At 48.9% G+C, this 25,689-nt stretch overlaps 1 protein-coding gene across 4 annotated transcripts in view; it reads left to right on the forward strand.

The window, feature by feature from the left end:
• Nucleotides 1–25,289, forward strand: part of ADAR (adenosine deaminase RNA specific) — a 51,661-nt gene extending 26,372 nt beyond the window's left edge. Inside the window, exons 3-16 of one of the 4 annotated variants that reach the window (XM_052637136.1) lie at nt 3,305–4,737; nt 6,608–6,791; nt 7,278–7,426; nt 8,006–8,150; nt 8,276–8,466; nt 16,939–17,164; nt 17,420–17,591; nt 17,866–17,959; nt 18,562–18,684; nt 18,982–19,115; nt 20,958–21,140; nt 21,614–21,726; nt 22,262–22,389; nt 22,554–25,289. In XM_052637136.1, coding sequence (XP_052493096.1) covers nt 3,305–4,737; nt 6,608–6,791; nt 7,278–7,426; nt 8,006–8,150; nt 8,276–8,466; nt 16,939–17,164; nt 17,420–17,591; nt 17,866–17,959; nt 18,562–18,684; nt 18,982–19,115; nt 20,958–21,140; nt 21,614–21,726; nt 22,262–22,389; nt 22,554–22,791 — 3,513 coding nt within the window. In that variant the 3' untranslated portion in view covers nt 22,792–25,289. The remainder of the gene's footprint in view (nt 1–3,304; nt 4,738–6,607; nt 6,792–7,277; nt 7,427–8,005; nt 8,151–8,275; nt 8,467–16,938; nt 17,165–17,419; nt 17,592–17,865; nt 17,960–18,561; nt 18,685–18,981; nt 19,116–20,957; nt 21,141–21,613; nt 21,727–22,261; nt 22,390–22,553) is intronic. The other 3 variants (XM_052637138.1, XM_052637137.1, XM_052637139.1) reach the window with 3 other exon arrangements.
• The last annotated feature ends 400 nt before the right edge of the window (nt 25,290–25,689 follow it).

Here is a 25,689-nt window from a genome sequence, read left to right on the forward strand (position 1 = left end):
GGATTATAGCATACATATTTGTCTGCAGCTTGCTTTCTTTGTTAATTTAACATTATATCATTCCTAAATAGATAACACATTTTTTTAAAAACTGTGAGTATGATTCCACAGCCTGAATGTGTCATGATTTGTTCTACTCTTCTTTAAATAGACATTCAAATATTTTACAAGTTTTGGCTAAGAAGCAGCAGTTTAAATCTAGAAAGCATTGAGCTAGAAACTGACTTCAGCCACTTTGAAACAAAGTTCTTTCACCAGGGTCACTCAAAGAGCTAATCAGAAATCCCCTGAAGTCCCCATAATTGAGTCCTGTGGACCCAGCATTCACTGTACTCACAAATACCCCAGCCCTGGAGAGGGAGGGGGGTTGCGTGCAGCAAGAGGCACAAGAAAGGCAGCGATGAGGTGAAGAGGTTGCATAACTAGCGATGGCTTGTTTATGCGGGTGTTGGTTCAGGATCAGCTTTGTGCCGGGTGCTGTAACTGAAGTGTAGTCCTTGTCCCCCAGAGGCTTACTCTCAAGTTGACTGCAGCCTCCCCCACATACTACATGGAGGCCATTGAGAGTAGAGACGTTAGTATAATTTCTAGGGCACCCAATATTATCAATCACCTTTGAGATACACTACAATCCGTATGTGACTGTATGTGCCATTACGAAAATAATCAGTAGCAAAAAAGAAAAACAATCAGTAGCTAAGATAAAAGGTAACATACATGGTGTAAGAGGTGCAGGGTGGGAGGAGTTCAAGGAGAGGAAACACTCCCAGGCTGGGGTGTGCAGGAGTCAGAAGTCTCCTGAAGAAGGTGGCATCTAGAGAGATGTGTAGGGAAAGGACCCAAGTTGTAACAGGTGGCAGGAGGGGGAGAAGCAGGGACGTTGCACTGGCATATAGAGAGAGGGGAAAATGAGAGGCACAGTGGCAGCCCATGTGAGAGAGAATGAGGGGCTAGAACGGGGAAAAGACGCATAAGGGAAAAGATAGAGGTGGTAGACAAGATAGGACTTTGCAACTACCTGATGAGATGCGGGAGACAGGGACTAAGGTAGGCAGGCAGCCGGGGTGACTCAGGCTTCCAGCCTGCATAACTACGAGGAGAGTGCTGCCACTAACAGGAATAAGAAAGCAGGAGAAGGGGCTGAGAGAGGGAGAAGAATTAATTTGGTTCAGAATGTGTGTCATTTGAGGTAGTGGTCAAGAATCTAAGTGAACAGATCGTCTAAGCATTTGAAAATTCAAGTCTTAAGCTTCAGCACAGGTGGTAGCAGAGATAATAGATTTGAACACTGTTTCTTAAAAAGACTGGTTAAGGTTAGGGGAGCGGGTGAAATCAACCTGGGGAAGGAAGAAGAGAGCCGTAGACAAAACCTCGGAGACTAATTATATCTAAGGGGTGAAAGAAAGGATAGGGACAGACAGAAGGAAGAAGAAAGATGAGAGATCTTTGGTGCTGTGTCACCAAGCTGTGGGAGGATTTTAAAGTAAGAGATCTCGATCTGCGTTGAGTGGCATATGTTTGTTGTACTGAACTGACCACCAAACAGCCCTGGAAACAGAGATTCAAGAGGAGGAATTTATGTGGTCTTATTAGCATGAGGCGGTATCCTCCTCCAGCACCATTTGGAAGTTTTGGAACAGAAAAAGGGGAGAACAGGCCTTGGGTGGAGAAGGGAACCGACCCTGAGATGCAGGCTGAACGAGGAGGTGTTTGGCTGACCCGCAGCCACGGGGGCAGGAGTGGACGTCACGTGAGCAGCAGGTCCCTCAAGGGGAAGGAGTGGATGTCGTAGAAACACAGGGAAGTTGCCGTTGGAGAAGAGCAGGAGTCAGCAAACTGCAACCCACAGCCAACTGCAGCCCTGGTTTTGTAAAGGAAGTGCTACAGATGACCCTCCTACCGGCCCCTTACAGAAGAAGTTTGCTGACCCTGGAAAAGAGTTTCAGGATTGGAGGTTCAGTGGTCAAGTAACAGTGAGATTGAATTAGAAGCTGGATGAGCCGCTCGTGTGGCTGAAAGGCGGAGGTGGCAGCCGCTGGAGAGGCACTGAGGAACTGTGCAGCCCATGTACTGTGAGCATGACCAGTGAGAGCACTGAGCTCCCCTCACCGTGGCCGGGGGGCGGGGGTGGGGAACAGAAAGCTGAAGTTACTGAAGAAAGGGACGCAGCTGCCTGCGGGTCCCTGTGGCCTTCCGGAGGATCAGACAAGGAGGATGTGAGCATGAGGAAACAGGTTTCCTAGATGTGCAACCCTGGAGGCAGGCAGCCAGGTGTTTACTGACACCCCAACCCTGGATCCCATAAGCCCCTCCAGTGAGTAGTCCTGCTCCGTGGGTGGCATCACGGTGAGTAGCATCGCTGGTCTGTGGGTGCGGACAGAGTCGTCGTGCTCGCTGTTCTGGTGAACGGGTGGCAGTCTGAGAGAAGCTGGAGTAGCTGGTGGCCTACAGGACCGGCTTCTGAAGATGCACCATGGAAGCAGCTCCTGGGCAGTAGCTAAGGGGGTGTGGAATAGACACCAGCAGCTCCACACATCCAGGTGGGCCTAGTGGCCTGAGTAGGAGTGCCCGGTGTCCCTTCTGAGCCTGGGCACCGTACTGAAGGATGAGAACAGTGTACCTGTTTTCTAAGAAAACTGTCCGGTTCCCTTAAAATCAAATTCTGGTTCTCCCAGGATGGCGGTGCAAGTAGACGATTCTCTGAGGTCCCGCCGCCCTCCCCCAGGTGAGGGGACTCCCTCTGCTACAGCCTTGGAGGATGGGGCTCCAGTTCACCCAGGCCACTTGCTTGTTTCTTTATTGTCCCCCAGATGATAGATTCCAGAGAAGGGGGCTGGGCGGTGGGCCATCTCATGGTCTCCTAACTCCCTTGGCACTTTTAGGTTATTCTGTGTGTTTGTTTTTAAAGTAAAACATTTATTTGCTTTCTTGATTGTAAAAGTTTTTTGTTTTTTTTTGGATGAGTGGAAACATACGTTCTCAAGTCCCTAAACTCTTGAAGGGAAGACAGTGCGCTAGGTTGCTGGAGAGGCTGTGCTGGAGTGTCAGCACCGCCACATGCTCCCAGGAGCTCTGTGTGTCTCACTGTCTGCTCCTCCATCTATTCCCTCTGTTGGGTCCACGGGTGGCACCTATGAGGTGTGCAGGCCGCCCTAGCTGGGTCACTAGCCCACGCCTCACTCAGCTTCTCAGCTTGTTAAGAATCAGATACAGCCCCCACCCCCACCCACCCCAAGAAGGCAGAAGGGACAGACTCCCTGCCGCAGTCCTAATTCACGCTCTTCTCCATCTTCTTTTTCTGTAGGGGTATTCCCTCAACAGATACCAAGCCCGCCCAGCCCAAGGCTATGAGCACAGCAGGCACAGACACCAGCAGCCAGAGCGGGGACCTTATCGTGACAGTTTCCAGCTCCAGCAAATAGAGTTTCTCAAGGGGCAGCTCCCAGAAGTGCCCCTATTTGGAAAGCAGCCACCATCACTGCCACCGCTCCTCCCTGGACTCTGGCCGAGGTTTCCAGGACCACCTGCCAGAGGCGGGCCCCTCCAGATCCGAGGTGTCCCCAGGGGCGTGCCTCTCAGAAGTCAGGTAGTCCCAAGACGGTTCCAGCGTCCTTTCCCACGTGGCCACATTCGGCCATGGAGAGGTGTTGATAGGCTCTCCTCACATTTCCAGGGACTGACCATCAGCCAGGATCAGGAACAAAGGACCCTAAAGCTCTTGGATGAGCTTGGAGACGGGAAGGCCACCACAGCACGTGATCTGGCCCGGAAGCTCCAAGCCCCAAAGAAGGACATCAACCGAGTCCTGTACTCTCTGGCAGAGAAGGGAAAGCTGCACCAAGAGGTAGGATCTCCCCCTTTGTGGAGAGCCACAGTCCCGGTTCAGGCTCAGAACCAGCCTAGCCAAGTAACAAGGGCAGAGAGTCAGACCCCAGGAGCTCCAAGCCCAGACTCCAGTGTGGAAACAGAAGACAGAAGCACCCCGTGTGGCTTAGAAGAGCCCCCCGAGCCTCTCGACATGGCTGAGATCAAGGAGAAGATCTGTGACCACCTGTTCAGTGTGTCCAGCTCCTCTGCCCTGAACTTGGCTAAAAACATTGGCTTCACCAAGGCCCGGGATGTGAACGCTGTGCTGATTGACTTGGAAAGGCAGGGAGATGTCTACAGGCAGGGCACCACCCCTCCCATATGGTATTTGACTGACAAGAAGCGAGAGAGGATACAGATCAAGAGAAACAAGGACAGTGTTCCGGAAACCACTCAAGCTGCTGCTATCCTGGAGGCCGGAAAAACCACAGAGGGCCCCACCTGCAACTCACCTGCATCAGATGCTTCCAACAGCACGGTCACCCCAGGAAAGGTGGAAAATGGGCAGGAACCCGTCGTCAAGTTAAAACTCAAGCAAGAGGCCACAGCAGAACCAGTAAAACTGAAACCACCTGTTCATGACAACGGCCCCTCCAAAACAGGGTATGTTGACTTTGAAAACGGCCAGTGGGCCACAGATGACATCCCCGATGACTTGAATAGTATCCACGCCGCACCAGGTGAGTTCCGTGCCATCATGGAGATGCCCTCCTTCTACAGTCATGGCTTGCCACGGTGTTCACCCTACAAGAAACTGACAGAGTGCCAGCTGAAGAACCCCATCAGCGGCCTGTTAGAGTATGCCCAGTTCGCTAGTCAGACCTGTGAGTTCAACATGATAGAGCAGAGCGGACCACCCCATGAACCTCGGTAAGAGACCACCCAGGAATTGTGCCTAAGGTTGGGGTCGGGCGCTCTTGCTCCTGACACAGTCTCAGCCGACTCGTGAGCGGTGCCGGTTGGTGGCCCCTGTCTTTTCCCTCTTCTTTCTACCTGTGGGCTGCGTCATCCTTGTCTGGCCCTTCCTCTACCTCTTGAGCAGGGAACGTAGACCTCGGCCCAGCCAGAGTCTTGGCTGAGCAAGGGGGAAGTTGGCACTCTTGGCTAAAATGAAGCTTCTTTGGAGATGATTAGCTTCCATGCACCAGTGTCATGCCTGCCGCCTAAGGCCATAGGTAATGAAGGCTTGATGCCCCTCCCGCCCCCTTCCATGTGCCATCCTCCTCCACTCCCACCCCACCCCCTACCGGCTGAGCTCCCCACGGGATGCACGAACAGCTGGCTGCACACCGGAGTAAGGATGGATTGTGCTGCTAAGTAGCAATGAGTTCAAACCACCCCACCCCTCCTGCCTCCCGCTCAGCTCCCGTAGGGAAGGGATGCACATGTAGGGTGTGTGCGGCTGCCTGCCTTCTGAAGGTGGTGGTTCTAATTTTACAAGCTGCCTCCGCACAGATGGGTGGGCTAGCACTTGCTGCTGCTCCTAAGCTGTGAAGTCAGAAATTACCTCACTCAGACAGCTGGCCTGGCCCGGCACCATAGGCGTTTCCAAGCCAGCAGACAGATAGAGGAAGACAGGTGGGCCCAGGAGGAGCCGCTGCAGGGCCTAGCAGAGATCAAGGACCACTAAAGCCGAGTGGCCGCCCGCCGCAACTGGAGAGCACGCCGGCAGAGTCCCACTCACCTTCACATTAGCTGTAGGCCACTGTCTGATGAGGGTAACGACTCCCAGTGGCGACCCTGCCTCCTTATCTGACCGTCTTAATGACACTGAGATGACATTGCAGGGGAGCTGTGAGGAAGAGAGGGTGCATCCAGAAGCTGGCAGGGTCAGGCGGGTGTGCTTCCGTCTAGGGTAGAGGTAGAATGGCCGTCCTTCCTTCTTCTCCCTTTGTCCCTCTCCCAAGTTGGGGCACAGCAGTGGGTTTTGTGGTTAACCTTTCTTTGGACTCCAGCTGTAAGAAACATTGATGCCATGTTCAAATATTTCAGAAGACCCAGGAAATAAGAAATCTGACCTACTTTTCTAAATGAAATCCCAGATTGAGCAAAGAGCTGAACCAATTTGAAAGCTTGAACAAAAGCGGACTAAGCTAAGTCCAGGGGGCCTAGAACAAATGCTTTTTGGTTCTCTGCATAACGAGGAGATATGCCTTTCATCTCAGGCGGCAGACAAATAGAGCTGTAGGATGGCTCAAAGGAGACCATGAGAGTGGTGTACCTCTGAGGGTAGGTTGGGGACTAAAACAGGCTCCCCAGAGTGGCAGACATCTGATCCCCGCAGGTGTCTGGAGAGTGTGAGGCTGCGCTGTGAGAAGCCTTGGCTTTCTTTAGGAACACCCTTGAGGTGGCCGAGTCGGCCACCATTGCTTTAGGGTAAAGGCTCTTTGGTTGCTAACAAGACTCTAATGGTGATTTTAGCTCATCATTTTTTGTACAGATTTGATCTTAATTCATTGCTAAAGGATAGTGGGTTTCCCTTGAGCTAGTTTCTTATCACCTGTGGCTATGTTTGCTCTAATGAGCTTGGAGAGAGAGGGTCGCTGGCTGCTTTGTTTCCAAAAAGCAGGAATAGGCTGTACCTGCAAAGGGACAGGAGTCCCTTGGTCTGCCCCCCATCTCCTTCACAAGTCAACAAACCCCTTAGCGTAGCAGGAAATTCCAGGGTGAAGATCTCTTTGGAGAGGGCAGAAGGGATGGCCTAGACTAGTGTTCACACATCTAATCACTTTCCATCAAGATTTAAATTCCAAGTTGTCATCAGTGGCCGAGAGTTTCCCCCAGCTGAAGCTGGCAGCAAGAAAGTGGCCAAGCAGGATGCAGCCACGAAAGCCATGACGATTCTGCTCGAGGAAGCCAAAGCCCAGGACAGTGGAAGCCCAGAAGAAGCCTGCCGCTATTCCTCGGAGAGGGAGCCAGAGAAGGTGGGTGTCCCGTCCTCCGGGAGGACCTCCACTCACCGTCCGCATCCGTGGAGCACTAGACCATCACCTGACCCTCTTGGAACAGTCCCGGCCTGCCCAACCCGCTGTCTCAGAGTCAGCTTCCCGCTGTCCCCTCTCCCCCGCCTCACCAACCCGCCTTTCCTCTTTTCATACCCAGCTCTCCTTCTGGTGCCCCCTCCCAACCTAACTGGAATTACAGAATTTCAGAGTTGAAAGAGGCATTAAAATTTATTGAATCCAGTCTCCTCTCTTGGCAGATACAAAATGAAACCAAGGACATTTAAGTAACTGATCTGCAAGGCCTAGAAAATCCCCGCAACCCTCTTCCTTTAGAAAACCAGCCCCAAACATGCAATTGACCGAAAGAAGTTCTCCCATCCCCGTTCCCTCTGCTGTGACAGAGCAGCCAATGTTTTCTCAGTCTGTTTTTGTTCTTGTTTTGTTTTTGTCTCATTTTCTCCACAGACCGCGGAGTCCCAGACTGCCACCCCTTCAGCAACATCCTTCCTTTCTGGGAAGAACCCCGTCACTACATTGCTTGAGTGTGTGCACAAGTTGGGGAGCTCCTGTGAATTCCGTCTCCTATCCAGAGAAGGCCCTGCCCATGACCCCAAGTACATCTCTTGTATCATGTATCTCTGCTGAGGTTTTCTCAAAAAAGAGAGAGATACATTTTCTTCCTTGCCTCCTCGAGATGGCAGATTATTTCACTGAGCAGTCACTCCTGTTTTCAGTATGGAGAATGTGGGGCCTTGAGAGCATGGTTGCTGCTTGTGGAGCAGAGTGTCGGGTTAGGAGCTCACAGGGCAAATCAGGGACCGAGCAGGAGGGAGACACCTGGCTTGAAGGTTACTGGTGGTGGGACTAAGAGGTGCAAGACCTAGGTCTACCTGAGAAGCTCTCTGCTCTGAGGCTCTGCAGACTTACATGTTCGAGAGAAGGGTTCCTGGAGGAGATGAAATTAGGTTGATGCTTAAAAATGTTGCTTAGGGGTCAGTTGGGCTGCGAGAGACTGGGGGCAGTAGGAGGGTGAAAGGCACCGGCTCTTCAAGGCAGAAGTGACTGCGTGAGCCAAGGCACGGAGGCGATGTGTGCAAGGAGATTACAAGTCGTGAAGGATGACAACCTGACAAAGGCTAGGTAAAGCTCTCCTATCAAAACCAGTTTAATCCTCTCCTTTCATCTCCTGTCAGGTTCCAGTACTGTGTTGCAATGGGAACCCATACTTTCCCCACTGCCAGCGCCCCGAGCAAGAAGGCAGCAAAGCAGATGGCTGCCGAGGAAGCCATGAAGGCCCTGCAAGGGGAGGCGACCAGCTCGGCGTCTTCTGATGACCAGGTGGGGCCATTTCCTACTCACAAGATGCTGGCCGTTTTAGCAACCGAGTGGCGTAGGATGGCCCGTGAGCCCCTCAGAGTCTCCGTTAAGTGGTCACAGTTCCTCTTTGGCTGATTCTCCTTCAGCCCGGAAGTACGAACACGGAAGCGTTCGATAACTTGGAATCAGTGATGCCCAACAAGGTCAGGAGGATCAGTGAGCTCGTCAGATACCTGAACACCAACCCAGTGGGTGGCCTGTTGGAGTACGCCCGCTCCCACGGCTTTGCTGCTGAGTTCAAGTTGGTTGACCAGTCCGGACCTCCTCACGAGCCCAAGTGAGTGTTCCAGTCCTGGCTACAGCCTTGTGTCACAGGGTGGGACAGCCTATAACCCAGGAAAAGGAAGGATGTGTATTAGCTGTGAATGACAGGCAGGGCATGTTGAGAGAGCCCTGTCCCCAGGGCCTCTGAGAAGACACTAGATCAGCCATCTTGAGAAGATACCCACTCTTCCAGTGAGTGTGAGCCTTAAAAATTTTTTTAAACAAGTTTTAATTTTTAAAGGGATATATATACCCATAGAAAATCATTCAAGCTGATTGAAAAGATGTGCAATGAAAAGGTCTCATTTCTAGTTTAGACTTCGTTTCCTTCCCCAGACTCATATACTGTTACCAGTTTCTTGATTCCATGCACATCTGAGCCTGTTTTCCTTTCTCTGTGTTTTAAAATAAGTATATGTCATCTTCTGTTCTACTTAACTGTGTGCCTCAGAGGTCATTACAAATGAGTATGTATAGACCTACCACATAAATGCTCCATTGAATAGATATTTACAGTTTTTAAATTGCTTTGCTGAACAAGAGATACGAAAGTCCCTCTTAAAACAGACACTCAACTACCTACCTGGTAGTTTAAGAAGAAGAACATTATTACTGTTTGAAGCCCCACCTTGCATAGTTTGTCTAACCGACTTCCAGGGACATTCAGGCTAGTTCTGGTCTTACTCTAAAAGCACTCTTGCAGCGAACAGCCTGCTCTACCTGTCTTTGTCTACATGTACAAACCTGTCTCTGGTATAAATGTTCAGGAGCGGAAGTTCTGGGCAATCAGTCTCATACACTGTTGTTTAAGTTTTTAAAATAGGTAATAGATTATGCAAAATAAAAAATAGTATTCAAAAATAAAAATATAAAAAACTTCTCACTTTTTCTTCTCACTTTCACCCAGTTCTTACCTATACATACACACACACACATACCCCAACATGTAATAACTTTGCACTATTATATATCCTTAAAGAGTGTCCCTATAAATACAAGCAGCTATATTCCCCATCATTACACAGAAATACATATATGCATTAATTTCTAGCTTGCTTTTTACATACAAAATTATTATCTTAGAAAATTTTTCATATCACTTTGTGTTCTTGGTATATAGCTGCAAAGTATAGTGTTTCAGTATACGGATTTATCATGATTTACTTAACCAGCCTCAGTTAATGAATACTTGGATTGTTTCCAAACTTGGTATTCTAACAAGGCTACAATGAATAACATATGTGCATTTAAAGTTTTGGTAAATTTTGCCAAATTTTCCTCCAATGAAATTATACTGGTCTATGCTTCCACCAACGGTATATAAAGAATGTCTCTTCCTCTACCTCATAAGCATTCTAAAAGGCGAAAAATGGTATCTCCATAAAGTACAAAGCCTAGTCCACACCAGGATATTTATTGTTACTATTTACCACATTAATAGGTCAAAGGAGAAACACCACATGGTCATCTCCTGAGGTTCCGAAGAGACATACAGTAAAATTTAGCTTCCGTTCAGATTAAGAAAGCAGAAATTATTGAATACATCCTTTGCATGGTAAAGAACATGTCTGAAGTCAAAAGCCAGCAGCTTATGTTAAACCCAGAACTGTTCCTATTAAAGTCAGGGAGGTGCGGCTGCCAGTGTCATCACTATTTACTGTCATTCTGGAATTCCTAGCTAATGCAAGCAGTTTAGAGAAAGAAGCAAGTGTAAAGAGAGGGAAGGGGAGGTAAAGTTACCACTATTTGTAGATGATTTGATAGTATGCCTGGAATATTCGTGAGAAAACTGAAGAAATGCAGAGACGAAGCAGAATTTAGGAGAGCAGGGGACTACAAAATGATGTGTTAAGAGTCAAGAACTTTTCTTGTATATAGTAATAAGCAGTTAGAAAACGTGTAGAAAATATCCTATTTGAAACTTTAGCTAAAAAGATAAGTGACTCAGGCACATTCCTAATAGGGAATATGTGGGTTCCACGTTAGATAAAATGCCAAAAACCTGGGGACCATCTCCTCTATCCAATTCACCTCCTTCAGCCAAACTGTCCTTGAAGAAAAGAAAAAAAGGAGGTGTTAGTTGCTCAGTTGTGTCCGACTTTTTGCAGCCGTGGACTGTAGCCGGCCAGGCTCCTCTGTACACAGAATTCTCCAGGCAAGAACACTGCAGTGGGTAGCCATTCCCTTCTCCGGGGGATTTTCCCAACCCAGTGATCGAACCCAGGTCTCCTACATTGCAGGCAAATTCTTTCATTTCTGAGCCACCAGGGAAGCTCTGTTTATTGTACCTACAATTTCTATCCCAAATCCCTTTCTCCTCTTTCTGCCTCCAGTGTCAACACTCTCTCAGCCAAGCCATCGTCTTCTCTCACCTAAACCAGGAAATAGTCTCCTGGTCTCTCTACGTTTATTTATTCATTCAACAGATATCTATACAGGGCATTGTATTTGTTAGAATGGGAGTCAGATATCAATAATCATATAAAGAAATGTAAGATCTTGGATTTGATAGATTATAAAGCGCTCACATTGCATGATGTGATGAGAACCTACATGGCATGACTTGACTCAGTACAGAGAAAGGAGAGGGCTTCCCTGAGAAGTGATGCGTAAGCTGAGACCTTAGTACCCCCAGGTCTGCAGAGCTGGTAAAGGGCTGCCGGAAGGCCAGTGTGGGTGGAGCAGACAGCACAGGGGCGACCTGATGCCAGATGAGACTGAAGGGAACCTTGTGAGCCATGTCATCCTGCTGCCTCACAAGCAGTAGAGAGCCATTGAAGGGTTTTAAGTAAGGGAGATTCACTTGCCCGCCCCCCCACCCGCCCCGCCACTGCCCCGACTTTTGCCCTCTCCGTGGCATACTATATTTTTATACTGCCTTTTCTTTCATACTCTAAGAAAACCATTTCAGACCTTTGTCTTCAAATTTCCAACAAAACCCCTTTCTCGCTATAAACTGATGACCTGACTTAATAGAGAAATAATTGTTGTTCAGTCACTCAGTCATGTCTGACTCTGCGACCCCGTGGGCTGCAGCACACCAGGCTTCCCTGTCCTTGACCATCTCCTGGAGCTTGCTCAAGCTCATGTCCATTGAGTCAGTGATGACATTCAACCATCTCATCCTCTGTCATCCCCTTCTCCTCCTGCTTTCAGTCTTTTTCAGCATCAGGGTCTTTTCCAATGAGTCAGCTCTTCGCATCAGGTGGCCAAAGTATTTTAGCATCAGTCCTTCCAATGAATGTTCAGGATTGATTTCCTTTAGGATTGGCTGGTTTGATCTCCTTACAGTCCAAGGGACTCTCAAGAGTTTTCTCCAACACCATAGTTTGAAAGCATCTATTATTTGGCTGTCAACCTTGTTTATGGTCCAGCTGCCACATCCATATATGACTAATGAAAAAACCATAGCTTTGACTAGATGGACCTTTGTTGGCAAAGTAATATCTCTGCTTTTTAATATGCTGTCTAGGTCGGACATAGTTTTTCTTCCAAGGAGCAAGTGTCTTTTAATTTCATGGCTGCAGTCATTGTCTGCAGTGATTTTAGAACCCAAGGATATAAAGTCTGTAACTGTCTTCCATCTGTTTGCCATGAAGTGATGGGACTGGATGCCATGACCTTAGTTTTTTGAATGTTGAGTTTTAAGCCAGACTTTTCACTTTCCTCTTTCAGCTTCATCAAGAAGCTCTTCAGTTCCTCTTCTCTTTCTGTCATAAGGGTGCTGTAACCTGCATATCTCAGGTTGTTGATAAATCTCCCAGCAATCTTGATTCAAGCTTGTGTTTCATCCAGCCCAGAATCTTGCATGATATACTCTGCATATAAGTTAAAGCAGAGTGACAATATACAGCCTTGACATACTAACTCCTATTACAGTTTTGAACCAGTCCGTTGTTCATGTCTGGGTCTAATTGTTATTTCTTGACCTGTAAAACCTGTATGCAGGTAGGTAAGTATGGTGATCTAGTATTCCCATCTCTTTAAGAATTTTCCACAAATTGTTGTGATCCACACAGTCAAAGGCTTTAGCGTAGTCAGTGAAGCAGAAGTAGATGTTTTTCTGGAATTCTCGTGCTTTTTCTTTGATCCAGCGGATGTTGGCAATTTGATCTCTGGTTCTTCTGCCTTTTCTAAATCCAGCTTGAACATCTGCAGTTTCTCAGTTCACATACTGTCGAAGCCTAGCTTGGAAGATTTTGTGCATTACTTTGCTAGCATGTGAAATGAGTGCAATTGTGTGGTAGTTTGAACATTCTTTGGCATTGCCCTTCTTTGGGACTGGAATGAAAACTGACCTTTTCTAGTCCTATGCCCACTGCTGAGTTTGCTGGCATATTGAGTGCAGCACTTTAACAGCATCGTCTTTTAGGATTTGAAATAGCTCAGCTGAAATTCCATCACTTCCACTAGCTTTGTTCATAGTGATGCTTCCTAAGGCCCACTTGACTTTGGACTCCAAGAATGGCTGCCTGTAGGTGAGTGATCATACCATTGTGGTTATCTGGGTCATTAAGATCTTTTTTGTATAGTTCTTCTATGTATTCTTGCCACCTCTTCTTACTATCTTCTGCTTCCGTTAGGTCCATACCATTTCTGTCTTTTATTGTGCCCATCTTTGCATGAAATGTTCCCTTGGTATCTCTAATTTTCTTGAAGAGATCTCTAGTCTTTTCCATTCTATTGTTTTCCTCTGTTTCTTTGCATTGTTCACTTGGGATGGCTTTCTTATCTCTGCTTGCTATTCTTTGGAACTCTGCATTCAAATGGGTCTATCTTTCCTTTCCTCCTTTGCCTTTTGCTTCTCTTCTTTCTTCAGCTATTTGTAAGGCCTCCTCAGACAACCATTTTGCCTTTTTGCGTTTCTTTTTACTTGGGGGTGGTTTTGATCACTGCCTCCTGTACAGTGTTACAAAGCTCTGTTCATAGTTCTTCAGGTACTCTATCAGATCTAATCCCTTGAATCTATTTGTCACTCCCATTGTATAAACGTAACGGATTTGATTTAGGTCATACCTGAATGGCCTAGTGGTTTTCCCTACTTTTTTCAATTTAAGTCTGAATTTAGCAATAAGGAGTTTGTGCTCTGAGCCACAGTCAGCTCCTGGTCTTGTTTTTGCTGACTATATAGAGCTTCTCCATCTTCAGGTGCAAAGAATATAATCAAGATGATTTCAGTATTGACCATCTGGTGATGTCCATGTGTAGAGTCGTCTCTTGTGTTGTTGGAAGAGGGCATTTGCTGTGACTGGTGCATTCTCTTGGCAAAACTCCGTTACCCTTTGCCCTGCTTCATTTTGTACTCCAAGGCAAAACTTGCCTGTTACTCCAGGTATCTCTTGACTTCCTACTTCTGCATTCCAGTCGCCTGTGATGAAAAGGACATCTTTTTTTGGTGTTAGTTCTAGAAGATCTTGTAGGTCTTCATAGAACCGTTCAACTTCAGCTTCTTTGGCATTAGTGTTGGGGCATAGACTTGGATTACTGTGATATGGTTTGCCTTGGAAACAAACAGAAATCATTCTGTCGTTTTTGAGATTGCACCCAACTAGTGCATTTTGGACTCTTTTGTTGACTATGAGGGCTACTCCATTTCTTCTAAGGGATTTTTGCCCACAGTAGTAGACATTAGCAGTAACAATCCTTACTTTCCCATCACTGAATCCACCTTCCTACGTCATCTGCACAGGACATCTGTACTGGTGTGCAGGAAGCATCCTCCTTCCATTCCGTGCCCTGGATCCCCTCCCCCTCGGCCTGTCCTTCCATTCTCTCCCACTCTCATTATCAGCTGCTCCAGAGCTCTGTTGGATCCTTCCCATCAGCCTGCACACATGCCTGTGCCCATCTGCTAAAACCCTTCCCTTGACCCCACATCTCCCTCCAAATACCACCTCGTCTCTCTGCTCCCCTCACAGCCAGACCTCTCAGTATAATTGTTTATACTCGATGTCTTCATCGGTTTCACTTCCTTGACTCATTCCAGTTAGGCTTTTGTCCCCAGCATTCCACTAAAAGGCTAACCACTAGCCATATGTGGTTGCTGAGCACTTGAAATGTGGCTGTGTAACCGAGGAACTGAATTATCAGTTGTATTGAATTTTCATTAAAGTTAGCCTCATGTGGCCAGTGGCTGTCGTATTGGACAGTGAAGCTCTAGTGGATCCTAATTGCGCAACTAAGAAACTTTGTTCTGTATATTGTGGTTGTTCAGTCACTAAGCTGTGTCCGACTCTGCAACCCCACGGACTGCAACATGCCAGGCTTCTCTGTCCTCCACTGTCTCCCGGAGTTTGCTCACTTTCATGTCCATCTCATCTTCTGCCGCCCCCCCCCCCTTTGGCCTTCAGTCTTGTTTTTCTGTGCACATATATAGGTATGTGTATATATATGTATGCGTATCTTTGTGCCTAAGAGTGCATATTCTTTTCAAACATACAGAACACTCATGAAATTCTCCTGGATCCCTCAGGTCAAGATTCTACACAGTTTGGCCCCATCCCCTCTCTTCAACATCTCTTCATGCCTCTGTGCTTTTCCTTCGTAAGCTTTAGCCCACTGGCTTGCACAAACCAGTTGGCATCATCAAAGAAAGCAGCAAAGGCATTCAGATGCTTATGACAAGCAAGAAATAGTGAGAAGCTCAGTGTGGTTGACCAGAAAGATGGATTCCTTTCACTGCCTTGAGCTGATTGATAAATCTTGATACTGAAACCTTTGTTATATGCAGTTAGATTATCCAGAAAGCTGGGTTTCCCTAAAGCAGGTTCGGTTCAGTTCAGTTCAGTTCAGTCGTTCAGTCGTGTCCGACTCTTTGCGACTCCATGAATCGCAGCACACCAGGCCTCCCTGTCCATCACCAACTCCCGGAATTCACTCAGACTCGGCGTCCATCTAGTCAGTGATGCCGACCAGCCATCTCATCCTCGGTCGTCCCCTTCTGCTCCTGCCCCCAATCCCTCCCAGCATCAGAGTCTTTTCCAATGAGTCAACTCTTCGCATGAGGTGGCCAAAGTACTGGAGCTTCAGCGTTCGCATCATTCCTTCCAAAGAAATCCCAGGGCTGATCTCCTTCAGAATGGACTGGTTGGATCTCCTTGCAGTCCAAGGGACTCTCAAGAGTCTTCTCCAACACCACAGTTCAAAAGCATCAATTCTTCGGCGCTCCGCCTTCTTCACAGTCCAACTCTCACATCCATACATGACTACTGGAAAAACCATAGCCTTGACTAGACGGACCTTAGTCAGCAAAGTAATGTCTCTGCTTTTGAATATGCTATCTAGGTTGGTCATAGCTTTCCTTCCAAGGAGTAAGCGTCTTTTAATTTCATGGCTGCAGGATCTGGTTAAAAGCTGGGATTCTTGAAACCTTGTCTGGTAGCTACCCAAGCTGTTTTGCTCCATCTCTTCTTCCCTCTGTGTTTGTGGAGATGCCTAGCCACAAAGGGAGGGGAACCACAGGCCACTCCCCTCCCTGCCTAGCAGCACTGCCTGCCTCCCTGCTCTACCTGTCCCCTCCCCCTAAGTTATTGCAAGGCCTCCAGGAATCTAAAGTGAAAGTGTAGTTGCTCAGTTGTGTCCAACTCTTTGCGATCCCAAGGACTGTAGCCCGCCATGGGATTCCTCTGTCCATGGGATTCCCCAGGCAAGAATCTGGAGTGGGTTGCCATTTCCTTCTCCAGGGGATCTTCCAGACCCAAGGATCGAACTCGGATCTCCCGCATTGTGGGCAGACTGTTTACCGTCTGAGCCACCAGGGAATCCCCCAAGAATCTAAAAGTAACTCCTAATAAAGGTGTGGTTCCTGGAGCTAAGGCCAACCTTGCTCTCAGATCTCTCCAGGTTAAGTCCTCTTGAGCAAATCAGGAAATGAATGAGGAAATGAAACCAGGTAATTAAAAAATCAGAGCATTAGAAACAGTGATTCAAGCAGGAAAAAGTTACTTCCGTCTCATTTCTGCTTAAGGTAAAAAGGAAGTCCACATGTGGTGCTGGTATTGCTTTAAAGCCTCTCTAATACTTGCTGATTTCCTTTATGGTAAAGGCAGGCTTCGAGCCTTTACAAGCCATAGCGTCTCGTCAGAATTTAATAAGTTGATTTTATCCCGTTTATTTATAGCCACCTTCCGTGAATGGCAAGTGATCCTGATTTTTCATTTACAGTAGTGATACAGAGTGTCCTTTTAAAATGTATTTAAAGTAAAAAAATTTTTTAAAAAATAAAATGTATTTACATTGAAAAAGAGTCAATTTAGAGAAAAATATCAGGTAAGTAATACTCAGGTGATACCTGGATATAGTGGAAACCACACTATGATTCAGGAATATTCAAAGTCTGGGGAGTGGTGCCTTAGGAACAGAGCTGTCAGGAGTGATGAGGCCACGTGTCGGCCAGTCTGGCCTCCCGTTGAGCAAAACCAGCCCTTTTCTGGAGCAGCTGGCGGGGTCAGGTACTTGTCTTTATTCCCTGCTTCTCATCTCCAAGGTTCGTTTACCAAGCGAAAGTTGGGGGTCGCTGGTTCCCAGCCGTCTGCGCGCACAGCAAGAAGCAAGGCAAGCAGGAAGCTGCAGATGCGGCCCTCCGCGTTTTGATTGGGGAGGACGAGAAGGCAGAGCGCATGGGTTTCACAGAGGTAACCCCAGTGACAGGGGCCAGTCTCAGAAGAACTATGCTCCTCCTCTCAAGGTCCCCAGAAGCAAAGCGAAAGACAGTTAAGCCGTCTACTTTTGGTGCTATCTTTTTTTGGGGGTCCTGCTAACTCCTGTCTGGGTGGAGTCAGCTCTTAACTTGCTGTCATGTGAACCATCCCTCGTCTTTAATATTAGCCTCCATAGAGCTGGGATGCTAGTGCAAGAGGGGGAGAAAATGACCTACAAGTCGAGTAGTCCTCGACCTCCCCCACCCAGTCTGAAACATGGTGGACGCAGGCGAGGCTCTGGCCCTGACAAGCCTCCTCTCCCCACAGCTCCCTCTCACGGGCAGCACTTTCCACGACCAGATAGCCATGCTGAGCCACCGGTGCTTCAACGCCCTCACCAACAGTTTCCAGCCCTCCTTACTCGGCCGCAAGATCCTGGCTGCCATCATCATGAAGAAAGACTCTGACGACCTAGGTGTTGTGGTCAGCCTGGGGACAGGTAAGTGGGTGCTGAAATGTGTCCCCCCAGCTCTCCATGCCCTGTGGTGACTGCACGTACCTCCTTATTCTCCTCTGTGGGTGAATTTAAGGCAGAAGACTCATCTTCTATTTTAGCTACAGTTTATTCAGAGCAAGGAATGAATTCTCATATCGTAGGAAAAAGAATACAGGAGTCAGGATTGATAAATAGGCTATTTGTACCTTCAGGGTTTAAGAACCAACATCCTTGTTTTCCTTTGGAAATTTTACATTTGCTTTAAATGCCTTTCTAGGAAATCGCTGTGTGAAAGGAGATTCTCTGAGCTTGAAGGGAGAAACTGTCAATGACTGTCATGCAGAGATCATCTCCCGGAGAGGCTTCATCAGGTGAGCAAGATCGCAGGGTGTCAGGGCCCTGCCACCACCTCACAGGCAGGTCCTCAACGCTGCAGGGTCAGCCTTTGAGCTTCTTACTGAATCAGTTCCTCTGTGACGTGGCTACATCCCTCTCCTCGGCCTGCTGTTGAAGAGTGCTGTCTTTTCCCGCTAACTCCACTTCAAGCCCCTTTTAAAAAACACATGATGACCTCTTGATCTTCAGGGCTATGGGGATGAGGAGGCCTTCTGTCTCCATTTGAGGACCTAAAAACAAACCCACTGTCCTGCCAGCTTTCCTCTCCAGTTCATCTTTAATTTGTAGAAGGGAAAGAAGCCACAGCCTCCTGTAGTTCCTGAATCAGTTTGTTCTGCCCTAAAATTCCTGTCGCTGCCAGAGCAAGAAGCTCTTGGCCGAATTGTAACTGACCTGAAAGGCTAACTTAACTGTAAGAAATGCTGAGGTCTCCCATGGAGAGATTCCCCCACCTCTTTCAACCGGCGAAAGCGTGTAAGGTCTGCACCGTTAAGGCTTTTCCTTGGGGTCAGATTATAGAAGCAACCACTGTTCCCAGAGTCAAAGCAGTCTTCTTAACCAGACTTTCTTCTTACAGGTTTCTCTACAGCGAGTTAATGAAATACAACCCCCAGACGGCGAAGGATAGTATATTTGAACCTGCTAAAGGAGGAGAAAAGCTTCAAATAAAAAAGAGCGTGTCATTCCATCTCTATATCAGGTCTGTACAGTCTCTGTTGTCACCAGAGCCGGCCCGCCGGCTTTCCGGGGCTGGGTGTCTGAATGGTCTCCATGTCCATAATTCAGAGCTTGTTCAGTGGGCAATGCTTGACTCTTGCTTGAGGTCCACACCCCAGTGTGGGATGACTCACACTTCTACCCACTCCAGTAGCCTGTGTAGGCTTCAGAAAAAAAAAAAAAAGCCTCATTTCTGCCACATGGAACTGTTCTTGAGCCCCAGGCAGCTGAAGAGACCCATGCGCACAGGCGGGTGTTAACAGACGCCCCTGTCTTGCAGCACGGCCCCGTGTGGGGATGGTGCCCTCTTTGACAAGTCGTGCAGCGACCGAGCCGTGGAGAGCACAGACTCCCGCCACTACCCTGTCTTCGAGAATCCCAAACAAGGCAAGCTCCGCACCAAGGTAGAGAACGGTGAGTGACACGTCCTCCATCGCCCACAGAAAGGCTCTGCAAAGCCCCAGGCCCATCGCAGGGCCAGGGCACAGCTGCAGGGTTTCTGCCATCATGGGTGGGATACCAGGGTCTTGTCTCCAGAGGGAGGGAAGATGTAGGTCGGGGAAGACCTATGGGAAGACTGGGACTCCGTTTTGCATTAGTCGGCTGGGTGGATATGCAGTCACATAGGAGGCAGCTGTGCCCATCGAGAGCTCAGAGGAGAGAGATGGCTGCAAATAAAAGTCTGGGAGTTATCCTCCTGCGGTTGATCCTTATGGCCATGGAAATGGATGGGATCACCTCAGGGAAGGTTGGAGAAAATGGAAAGAAAGCGAGGCAGAACAAGCCTGAGGCGTTGACAGGACTCCGCGCCCGCTTCCCCACCTGCCTAGTTGGCCGCTGGTTCTGCACCTTGTCTGCCAGCTCCTCCTGCTCTACCGTCCTCCCGTGTCTCCTCACCGTCTCCTCACGTCCACTCCGTTCCCTTTAGGCCAGCCGTCTGCAGTCATCAGAGTGACCCTCAAACAGAGGTCATGTCGCTTCCCTCCTCAGAACCCTGAAGTCTAAACACAGAGCTCCCATATGACCCGGCAGTTCACTCCTAGGAACATCCCCAAGAGAAATGAAAATAGGTCCACACAAAAACTAACACAGACCGGCTACCCTCTCTCTCGGCGTTGCCACTCTTGGGGCTGAGGAGGCTGCAGGCTGCCGCGTTGTTGTTGCATTTGCTGCACTGGCACTGCGCTTTACAGCCCTGAAGAGTCTGCTTTTTTCCTCTCATTTTTTCCCCCTGCAGTCTCCCATTATGGAGACCCAGGGAGAAAAAACTAATACAGAACGTTCATAGCAGCAATGTTCGTAATAGCCCAAAAGTAGAGACAACCCCAGTGACTGATGAGTGGGTAAACAAAATGAAGTATATCCATAAAACAGGATATCATTTGATACATGCCACAGCACGAGGGAACCGAGGGAACAGTGTGAAGAAGGGAAAGAAGCCAGTCACGAAAGAGTTTGTGTTACGTGGCTCCCACATTTTCATTTACTTGAAACGTCTAGAATAGGAAAATCCATAAAGAAGGAAAGTAAGTCGGGCCAGCTGGGCCAGCGGTGGAAAGGGCTGGAGGGAAATGGGGCGTGACTGCTAAGGGATAGGAGGCTTCCTTGGAGGGTGATGAAATGTTCTCACATTGGTTGTGGTGATGGCTGCACAAGTCTGTGAATACACTAAAAATTATTATATTCTCTAAACGGGTGGATTGTATCTCATTGAAGTTCACGAAGAACCAGAAGCCCACCACCCTGTCATGGTGTCCCACTACACGAAAGCAAGCCCTGCCACTTCGGCCATCCTGGTTCTTCGTCAGGTCCCTCAACAGCTAAACCCTCTGCTGCCTCAGGGCCTTTGCTTTTGCTGAACTCTGTATCTGAAACACTCTTTCTCAGCTGTTTCTTCTCTTCCTTCGTGTCTCAGCCCCCCGACAGTCCTGTCCCAGGAGATGCCCTGACCTGTCCATTATAGCTCCCTCAAACCATCTACAATCATTATGTGTGTATTGGCTGACTTGTTTAGTGTCCCCTTTCTGCTCCCTCACTCCCATAAACCCGCTAGGAACGCAAGGATCTGATTTGGTTTTGCTCACTGTTGCTTCCCAACACCAAGCCTAGTGCCCAGCACAAAGTAGCTGCTGTGAAATATTCAAAGAACAAATGAGTGAGAAGCCTCTGGCCCAAGTCTAAGGAGCAGAAAATGCCATGCCGGGGAGGGGCCTGGTCCAGCGGCCCTTGCAGGTCTAACCCAAGTCTCTCATCCAGGGGAAGGCACGATCCCAGTGGAGTCCAGTGACATTGTGCCCACATGGGACGGCATTCGGCTGGGGGAGAGACTCCGCACCATGTCCTGCAGCGACAAAATCCTGCGCTGGAATGTGCTGGGCCTGCAGGGGGCACTGTTGACCCACTTCCTGCAGCCTGTGTATCTCAAATCCGTCACTCTGGGTAAGGACCTGTCTTGGAAGCTGGAACCGGACTGTCATCCTGGTTCCCAGATCCCAGCAAACTGCTCACTTCATTGCCAGGTGTTAACATGATGTCTCCCCTTTACGAAGTGTGCTCGATTCGGTGGTTTAGTGATTGATTCTGAGTGTCCCGTCTGCTGTGATGGGAAAATTGGTTTAGGCAGCAGTCTCAGTAACAATATGCCAGCCAAGTCTTTCAAGGTGAGTTTGAGAAACACAGCAGCTTAAAACTGCAGTGTCTTAGTGTCCTTGCCGTCTCAGCGCTTGGCCTTACCTGGAACCTTATATATTGTGCTTAACTGATGATCCCTGTGTATCCTGGGCAGCCGCAGTCAGCAGGTGCTCCCTGCCTAGGGAGCTGAGGCTCTGTCTGTGCCCTCACCCTCCCCACATGCCTCTGTTGCTTCATGGCACTGGGGATAATCAGATGTGTGCATTTCTTTTTGTACCCAGGTTACCTGTTCAGCCAGGGGCACCTGACCCGTGCCATTTGCTGTCGTGTGACAAGAGATGGAAGTGCGTTTGAGGATGGACTCCGACATCCCTTTATTGTCAACCACCCCAAGGTGCGATAACCCAATCCATTTTTCTCTTGACGTTTTCTCCTTTTCAAGTAGTCCTGTCAGCAGAGCAGAAATGTACAGTGTGGGCAAGGGGAGCCTTAGTTGGTTTCCCTCAAACTTAGCCTTCCCTCCTTTGGGGGCTTCCCCGATGGCTAAGATAGGAAAGAACCTGCCTGTAAAGCAAGAGACCTGGGCTTGATCCCTGGGTTGGGAAGATCCCCTGGAGGAGGAAATGCAACCCACTCCAGTATTCTTGCCTGGAGAATCTCATGGACAGAGGAGCCTGGCAGGCTGCAGTCCATGGGGTCACAAAGAGTTGGATATGACTAAGCGATTAACACTTTCACTTTTTTCCTTCTTTTAGTTTGGAATTCATTTGAATTGAGGTGGGGTTAGTACATCTCAGTCTTAGCCAAACGGAATCATCAACAAGGGGGAAAGATCGTGACCCCGTCTTCCCTCTTTTCCTGTGAGTCTTGAGTCCCTGCTTCAGAAGCTTTTCTCTGAAAGTTTCCATCTTCCTCCCTGGAATTCCTAGGTTGGCCGAGTCAGCGTATATGATTCCAAAAGGCAGTCTGGGAAGACCAAGGAGACAAGTGTCAACTGGTGTTTAGCTGATGGCTACGACCTAGAAATCCTGGATGGGACCAGAGGCACCGTGGATGGGTAAGGAGCTGGGGAAGCACAGCCACACAGCCAGGCGTGCCAGCCAGACTGCCAAGGGGCGTCACGTTGTCAAAACACCAGAGCTTAAAAGCTGCCGCCTCCGCACCCCCAGTGCCTCCACTTGTTCCGTCCCAGGTGGATAATGAGTCCTTCTGTTTCCCCAGGCCACGGAACGAATTGTCCCGGGTCTCCAAAAAGAACATTTTCCTTCTATTTAAGAAGCTCTGCTCCTTCCGATACCGCAGAGATCTACTTAGACTCTCCTATGGTGAGGCCAAGAAAGCTGCCCGCGACTACGAGATAGCCAAGAACTACTTCAAAAAATCTCTGAAGGACATGGGCTACGGAAACTGGATAAGCAAGCCCCAGGAGGAGAAGAATTTTTACCTTTGCCCAGTGTAGTGTGACCCAGTGACTGATGGGTCGGGTGTTTCACACTGGGTGCGAGAGAGAGGTCGTAGCATTCCTCATCACATGGGTCAAGGGGTTTGGGGTTTTATTTTCCCTTTTTTTTTTTAAAGAATGGAACTGCGGCTGGTGACACTGAGAACTTTGGGTTCCTGTTATTCTGCTTTTCTTTGGGAATCCCAGGCCAGGTCTCACCACCCCCTTCTGTTTTCCCCAGCAGAGAGACGGAGACCGCAGGGCAGAGAGAAGGGGTTGGTTCCTTCTTTCCGCCCATTTCCTCTTCCGGTCTATTTCCATTTTTTTCTGTTTCCTTTCCCTTTGTGTTTGCTACACTGACCTCTTGTGGTCTCGATTAGGTTCCAGTCAACCATGTGAACCATGCCAGGGACAGAGGATTTTTCATTTGTGAATTCTGAGGCCCCTCTGCTTCCCGTCTTCCCCTTCTGAGATTCCTTCCTCGTGATTGTTAGTTTTTCCTTTTCCTCCAAGAGGGTAAAGCAGTGAACTTAAAGAATCTGGTGACACATTTCTAAGGGCCGGAGTTGAACACTGCAGTCAGCTTGTTACCGGTGCCAAGCGTGATGAGAACCTGCAGATGATGCTCCGTGATCTTGCACTTTAGCCGGCTTGGGAGGGGCCCAGCGGCAGGGGAGGCAGCTGCCGGGGAGGTGCATCCCTTCCCCAGGTGGCAGGAAGGTCTGGGACCAGCCAGATGGGGCTAATGGAATTGCCTGAGCACTGGAGGAGGCCTGCCCTCCAGGGATAACACAGACCACTTTCCCGGTAGGCAGACATACCTTGGAATGTTGCCAAGCTCCCAGCTGCTGCTCCTCCTAAAGCATTCCTAGGAATTTGTCCTGCTGATGGGGGCAGTAACGCTGTAGACCCCGACCAATTGGTAGGAAGAAACCCAGGGTAAATCCTAGAGGGTAAATCGTCTCTGCTCAGATAATCATGACTTAGCAGGAATAAGGCAAAAAATCATGTTGGGTCAGACCACTGTCCCCCCCCAGCATATTTCTCGTGATGGTGACACCAAGGGAAGGTGACTAATTCATGGTAAATGGGGAGTTTTTAAAAGAATGCCATAAATGTTGATCCTCGGCAGCTACAGATAACCTGTAATTGCACAGATTTGAAGTTCAGATGTCATTTTCCGTTGATTAACTGAGTGCTTTTGTTTTGCCTAATAGCTTCAGAAGGTTGTCTGCGGGCAGGTCACAGACCCGAGGTCTCCTGCCCACTAGGAGTCTTTCTAGGGTTGCCCTTGAGCAGTAACTCCAAGTGAAAGGGGAGGTTGTCCTAAAACTCTGTGAGGTGGGACTCTGGGTCTGCACCTCAAGCTAGCGTGGACTCCTGTGGTCAGAGCCTGCGTCTCTCCGTGGAGTCTGGCTCTGGGCTAGCCAGCCAGGTGTGCTCCAGAAAAGTACAGAGGCTCTGCCCTCTCCAGACCTGAGCCTGCCTCTTTCTCTCTGGACAGTTCCTGTCATCTGTGAATAGGCCACACCAGTGCCCTCGGATGATCTTCCGTCCTCCCGCACACCCTGCCGACTACGGCTAGTTAAGCCCCGTCTGTCCCGCCTTGTCGGCGGTGGATCCACCCAGGTCCGCACATTTATTGTCGTGGCTACTGTGCCCTCTGTGCTTTTGACCAAAGTGAGAAACGTTAGGTCTTTCAAATACACTAAGGATGTTTCTGCGGGACACCAAAGTGTCCCGTGGAACTAGAAGGGAAGCAATGGCTGTCTTCTGAGGTGGCAGGGGCCTACCCCCGGGTCTGTCAATCTTCCACCGGCACGAGATCAGTCCCACCCCAGGAGGCAGCTCAGCTCCCTGGTTCTTTGGGCTGGAGAGCAGCACCTACTCACTCCTTGGCATGTCCAGCCCCTTGGGCATCAGAACCTCCACAGAGCTCAGTCTCAGCCACCACCTCGTCTCAGCTGGGAGCCTGGGCACTCTGAACCATTCAGAGCCCCCGCTTGCCCCAAGATCTTGTCTGGCGAACTTACAGTATTCAGCTTCTGCTGTAGGAAGAGAGTAAGGCTTCCCTGTACCCGTGCATCCTCTGGAAACAAGCCTGTATTGGGCCCTGCACGGCCACCCCACCCTGGCGCCTCACCCCCACCCCCTCAGAAGAGGCAAAACCCCTGCCCAAAGTGTCTGCTTCACTTTTTTGTTCAATCCTTGTTTTTGAAAAGCAAGACCTCCTCCCCAGCTTTTTTTTTTTTTATGATCTTTGTAGTTGATTTGTCTGAACTGTGGCTATTGTGCATTCTTTGAATAATCACTTGTAAAAAAATTTGTCGCTGCTTCAAGCTATTTCCTTTACTCATGTTGAAGGGATTTTGCTGGCTTTTGGGGTCTCGGTAGTGACTCCCAAGAGCAGAGTGGAGAAGAGCCCAAGTGTAGACTTGGGGGCCACGATGGGTGCAGTCAGTTTTATGATCCTGCTTTTATGTGTCCTTTGGTATAAGTGACTAACAATATACATTCCTCATAAATAAAAAAAAAAGAATCTGAATTTTTAGAAAGCCTCGAGTCTTGGTTTCCTGGGGGACGAGAAAGTGGGGAACAGAGGGAGCTGTGGTCCTGGGATTTCCGGCAACAGCACTAGCTGGGACTGACTCAGAACCTGGGGATCGGGTCCCCCTCAGCCAGCAGAGAGGAGCCATCTCAAAGGTGAGCTTTTGTCTGGCACAGTGGGTGCATCAGACAGCCTTTACTTACTTCCCCAGTTCCACACCCCCACCTTCCCCAGCAGAGCCCTCCATCAAGTATCTTGTCCTCAGACACACGCTGTGCAAGATTTCAAGGCCCAGAGTAGGAAAGTGTCCCTTGAGACAGCATCGCAGACCGCAGACACAACTCCAGAGGTTTCTACAGCCCTCCACC

This window comes from Budorcas taxicolor, chromosome 3 (assembly GCF_023091745.1).
Source record: "Budorcas taxicolor isolate Tak-1 chromosome 3, Takin1.1, whole genome shotgun sequence".
In the NCBI taxonomy this organism is placed as follows: domain Eukaryota; kingdom Metazoa; phylum Chordata; class Mammalia; order Artiodactyla; family Bovidae; genus Budorcas; species Budorcas taxicolor.